A 6,261-nucleotide genomic window follows, 5' to 3' on the forward strand; every position below is an offset into this window, starting at 1 on the left:
ATGTTAAAGAGACAGACAGACAAACCATACATCAAAAAAAAGCTTATTTATCCTTCTAATATTTCAGAATATCAAACCTTAATTTTTGATTAGTAATATGCATTGCTTAGAATTTCATTTGAACAGCTTTAAAAGGCAGTTGACACAATATTTAGATTTTTTTGCACCCTCAGATTTTAGATTTTCAAATAGTTGTATCTTGACCAAATATTGCCCTATCCTAACAAACCATACATCAATTAAAAGCCTATTTATCCTTCTAATATTTCAGAATATCAAAGCTTAATTTTTGATTAGTAATATGCATTGCTTAGAATTTCATTTGAACAGCTTTTCAGTTCATTGTTGTACAACTGACATTTGTAGCAATAGCCAAAAATGGGTCAAAATTATAGCTTTTTCTTTTATGCCAAAAATCATTAGGATATTAAGTAAAGATCATGTTCCATGAAGATATTTTGTAAATTTCCTACCGCAAATATATCAAAACTTAATTTTTCATTAGTCATATGCATTGCTTAGAATTTCATTTGAACAGCTTTAAAGGTGATTGACACAATATTTAGATTTTTTTGCACCCTCAGATTGCAGATTTTCAAATATTGTCTTATCCTAACAAACCATACATCCAAAAAAAGCTTATTTATCCTTCTAATATTTCAGAATATCAAACCTTAATTTTTGATTAGTAATATGCATTGCTTAGAATTTCATTTGAACAGCTTTAAAGGCAATTGACACTATATTTAGATTTTTTTGCACCCTCAGATTTTAGATTTTTAAATAGTTGTATCTTGACCAAATATTGCCCTATCCTAACAAAACACGCATCAATGGAAAGCTTATTTATTCAGCTGGTGGATTCAGATGTATTAATCTCACTTGGGTTTTTTTTTCCACACACAGGAATGTTCAAAAGGAAGACCGCATGCCTATGATGGACGAATACAAGGAATACAAGCGCATTAAAGCCAAACTGCGGCTTCTGGAGGTCCTCATCAGCAAGCAGGATTCATCCAAATCCATCTAAAGCGCCTTGTTTGGATCCGCATATACTTCCACCGCCGTCCCTCCTCACTCAACCATCAGAGAAGAAGATAACCGCCTGTACAGGAAAAACGAAGTTCCCTTGAGTTTGATATTCAGACTTCTTTCTTTTCCACAAGCTTTCTCATACTGAGAATCGTGCTGCGTCGAGTATCGCATCATATATATATATGGACATCAAGCACTGAACTCTTCCTCAGACCACAGAGATGGTCATCATATTTCAACACCCACATCATACTCCTCCTCTCCTCTATCTCATAGGGGTCTTCATGCTCTTCGAGAGGGTGTGATTTGGGTTCTGTGTATGTATACTTGTACAGATCTATACTATTCTGTATGTAGGCTTAAGTATTTCAGTGTTTTTGTTGGTGCGGTGAATTACCGAATGCGATTTTTTTTTCGCCTTTGAGCTTTCGGTTAAAATCAGAGGACTCTTGTATCAAGCTGGTGCTCTTTTTTTTTTTGTTTGTTTGTTTTTGTAATGACACTTGGATCATCTGATCGGACTGACGAAAGCTACTCCAGCTGGACTGTCACAAACTCTTCCTGATTCATTTGTAAAGTCTGTGTTCACATCGCTAATATACATCTGACTAACTGATGATGTAATGAAAGTCAATATATATATATATATTATATATATATATGCCAAACTGACATGTTAGATCACAGTGCTACACATTTCTGACGCTATAGTTAGTATGAATAGATGGAGTTTGTTTCTTATTTTATATACGTTAACGTGTCCTTATGGTTCTCACCTCTAGATTCTCGGTTTGCCAGTGTGTGCGCATTCAACATTCAACTTCAGTCTGAAAGCATCCGGTCTTGACCAATAGAAGAACATGATAAATAGATGACCCTGTATGTGTGACGTACATCATGTGACTTCAGGGCAATGTCAACGTATCATCTGATCCGTCACGGTCACTTTTTCAGCCGCCGGCTCATATCGTAACAGTATCGGCTTTGACGTGCTCCTGGCATTGAGCTCAACTGATAATAAAAGTCTTATCGGAGAGATAACGAAGGAAAGATGAAGAGTCCAGCGGGTCGGTGGAGGTCAGATGAGTGTTTTGTGACCGGTCAAGTGTTTGATGGTGTGTTCGTGACAGATGAAGGAGGTGATGGAGATTATTTGCACAGCATTCTGGGAATGCAGTCTGTTATGTTTGTTCCAGTCGTTTCTCGTTTATTCAAGCACTACTTGCACGTGAAGGCTTGCGAGTGCAGGTTGTTATCGGACGTGTTCTGGCTCATCTATCACTGTGTGGTGTTGTCCTTTTTTATGACCATTATTTTGTACTCTGGTTTTTTATCGTCTCACTTTCTGCAGTTCATGGTAACGGGGTGGTTGTTCCTCTGTGTTAGTGAAGCACCTGCTTTGTCCTGTTTTGTAGAAACTTGTCAGTAGTCGGTTTGCATGGCAGAAATTTGTATTTCTATTTTTGTGCCATGGAAATGAAGCAATAAATTAGCATCGGGCCTGTATCAGTGGAATGAGAGCCCAACTGTATCCAGTCTGTGCATTTTCAATAAACAGCTTGTGAGTATTATTACCTGTTGTGCTCGTGTCTTATTGTGGCTCCAAAATCAACAACAAACGTGTATAACATAAAGACACAGCAGAAGTACATAAAATGAGTCCATTGTCTATTATTCAATAGTGTAGATGTATGAGCACTATGGCAAGCCGTTTTAGCCTAAAATATACTGTGTTACTCGTAATTGCATTTTTACTAGTAACAATTCAGAGAGCTCTATAATTCAATTTTTACTAGTAACAATGCCTCTAAATTAATTTTTTACTAGTTACAATTACAATTAGAAAGCTCTCTAATTCAATTATTACTAGTAACAATTCCAATTACAGAGCTCTACAAATTAATTTTTACTAGTCATATGTCTCCATTGACTTCCATTCATTTTAAATTACAGAGCTCTACAACATAATTTTTACTAGTAATAATTCATTTAGAGCGCTCTCTAATTCACTTGTTACTAGTAAGAACTCAGTTAGAAAGCTCTTTAGTTATAGAGCTCTGCAATTAAACATATCTTTAATGTTTTTTTTACTAGTAGAAATGTAATTGTAGAGCTCTGTAATTGCATTTTTACTAGTAATAATTAAATTAGAGAGCTCTCTAATCAGAATTGTTACTAGTAAAAACTGAATTAGAGAGCTCTTTAATTGGAATTATTACTAGTAAAAATAGATTTAGAGAGCTCTCTAATTGTAGTTGTTACTAGCAATAATTCAATTGTAAAGCTCTCTAATTAAAAATGAATGGAACTCAATGAAGACATGACTAGTAAAAATTAATTTGTAGAGCTCTCTAATTAGAATTATTACTAGTAAGAATAGAATTAGAGAGCTCTCTAACTGAATTGTTACTAGTAAAAAACGCAATTACGATGAATGACACTTAGTATTGTTAGGCTAAAACAGCTTGCCATAGAGCAAGGCTCAAACAGAAGTCACTTTCAGATCAAGATCAATGCATGAGTCCGTTTGACTGACTTGAACGCATTGTGAAATCTGTGTGGGAAATCTTTTGTCCTCAGAAAATTCCTAATGGTTGCATTCCTGCTGAAAAAGCTGGATTGTGTCTGTGAAACTGTGCAATGGTAAACAATGTTGCTCGTTTTTGCAAACTGGTATTTATTTTTGTATTTATTTTTGTATTCATTTTTGAATATGTTTGCAGATATTTAGGAAACTAATTTCACATATTTGTTTCTCTGAAAATCAGTGCTACAGCCAAGGGTGTAGGTTTGATTTTGGCTTGCAAGAGGACATAACGGCAAACAACAGACATTTAATTGTTTGATCAAAATTATTGCTATGGACAATTTAGTAGTTGCTAATATTGGTAGGCATATGTCAAAGCACCTATACTAAATTGTATGCCCTTGAAAATTGTAACAAGGGAACCCTAGTTATGAAGAGGTCAAGCAACAGATTGAGTTAATCCAAATTTCACAAAAAAAAAAAAAAACATAATGAATATAATTATAATATAAGTCAGACATTGAAGTGAGTTGCTGTTTTTGTCACTTTTCTGAGGAAGATGGAGAATCAACCTGCCCCAAAGTCCCTGTCTGAATCAAATGATTCGCATTTCGCACTCCAAAGCCCCAATCTAAATCAAATGATTCACAAACACACCGAAGTCCCGACCTGAATTCAATTATTCGAGATGCACACTCCAGGTCCTGATCTGAATCAAATGATTCGTGGTCCGAACTGTCGATCTGAATAATGATTTGATAACCATCATTTCATATCAGGACCTCGGAGCATTGATCGTGAATCATTTAATTGGCGAAATGATTCGTGAACCACTCCAATGTTCTGATCTTAATAAAAAAATTCACAATTCGAACCCGCTCCCAAGTCAAATGATTCGAGCTCTGATGTCCTGATCAAATGATTCACGATCCGCTATCCAAACTCTTGATCTAAATAATGATTCGAGAACCATCATTTCATATCAGGACTTCGATCGCGAATCTTTCAATTCGCAAAATGATTCGCGAACTCGCTCCAAAGATCTGATCTGAATCAAAATTTATTATATTTCATTTGACTGATCCTATCTTTACCCGGAAGTAAATTACACCGTCGTGCGGGTATCAGTGATGCGCTGGTTGATCCGAAATGAGCGGGTGCCCGCGGTTACGAGTCATCCAAAAATATTTTTAATGATATTCGGGTCGCGGTCGGTCGGGTCGTTTGAAATAAAGATGCTAATTAAACCTCTGTAATTTATATAGTACTAGACACACTCTCTGTATGGCTCTGGTCTGTTCCTACGCTTTTCTCTAGTCCGAGTGCAATGATAGGATATCCCAGAGCCATATAGAAAGAGAGTTGCGACACGCTTTGATCTCGCCGCCGCGTGGTCACGTGGTTCGTGGAGCGCCCAATAGTTCCAAACAACTCCGCGCTGCCAATGTGTTTGAATGGATTTAAGTAGGATAGACAGCAGTTTTACTATATTTGCAACAATTTCGAGTAATTATTAACACATAATGTGCATTGATTGTGTATTGATAACTTCTCTGAATACGGTTTACAATCGCATTTTATTCTGGGCAGTGATAAAGAGACATAATTAATATGTTCTCATACTTTTTGGCAGTCAAATGTGACCAAACACATTAAGTGTAATTTTTATTCAATTAAATAATTATAATATACAGTTCAGTTCTATTTAGTTAATATTTTGAGGAGTTTTTTTTTTGTACTAAATAATATGTGCAATAATGATCCTGAACATTTAAAAGATAACATTATTTTCTAATATAGTATTTATATTAAAGTTAGTGTGATATTTAAGGTAAAACACATTTGTATGTGTATTTGGACATGATCAAACACTTTCTTTTTTATATGTTTTGATTTAGCTAACGATTTAATGTTAAATAAGAAGTAATTCATGTTATTTTATGATATTCAAATATACAACATAACTGAATATTATAAAAGGCAAGCAAAAATGGCATTTGACATAATAGAAAAGATGAAAATAGTGTTTAAAAAAACACAAGGCAACGAATTGCATTCAGCATACATTTGTTTTATCGTATTTCTTGAATGCAGTCTTTACTGAAACTCATCAACCTCCTACAGTGAGAGAAAGATCGCAGAAAGACTAAAAACGTAAAAATATGACAATTAGTATCTGGTTATGGTCGCTATTATGGTGTTTCTCACGTTATCTAACTGCATTTACAGTATAACTGTTTATTTTTTAACGATAAACATTAACTACCACACGCTTTATAAAATACCACTGCTGGCCAGTTTTCCGAGAGGTCAACTGATGCGTTAAAATGTAAAAAAAATGTAGTAATTTCTTCAATTTACCGGCGACAGTGCTTGAGAAACGCTGAAATGAATGGGCTTCTATGGAAGAGCTGGCTGCTCCATGACACGCTTTACTTCCGCATTCCTCAGTTCCTATGGAAGCCTATGGGAGTGTCGTAACTCTGTTTCTCTATGGCTCTGGGATATCCTACCTGCCTGTCAAATTGCAGCCAATAGCAAGAGTTTGGGGGCGTGGCTGCTGCTCAGAGAGTGTTCAGCAGGTGTGTGATGAGAAATTCAAATTCCGTTACTGAAGTTCAAGGCAAAATTTGAAGATTTCCCCCAAATACAGAGCTGACAACGGGATAAAACAAGGGTAAACATTATTGGCAGTGTTT

At 35.5% G+C, this 6,261-nt stretch overlaps 1 protein-coding gene across 3 annotated transcripts in view; it reads left to right on the plus strand.

The window, feature by feature from the left end:
- Positions 1-2,609, plus strand: part of fam13b (family with sequence similarity 13 member B) — an 80,583-nt gene extending 77,974 nt beyond the window's left edge. For all 3 annotated transcript variants that reach the window (XM_073820007.1, XM_073820009.1, XM_073820008.1), the window contains one exon: positions 907-2,609. In XM_073820007.1, coding sequence (XP_073676108.1) covers positions 907-1,030 — 124 coding nt within the window. In that variant the 3' untranslated portion in view covers positions 1,031-2,609. The remainder of the gene's footprint in view (positions 1-906) is intronic.
- Positions 2,610-6,261: the final 3,652 nt, after the last annotated feature.

Source organism: Garra rufa, chromosome 16 (genome assembly GCF_049309525.1).
Source record: "Garra rufa chromosome 16, GarRuf1.0, whole genome shotgun sequence".
NCBI classification, from domain to species: domain Eukaryota; kingdom Metazoa; phylum Chordata; class Actinopteri; order Cypriniformes; family Cyprinidae; genus Garra; species Garra rufa.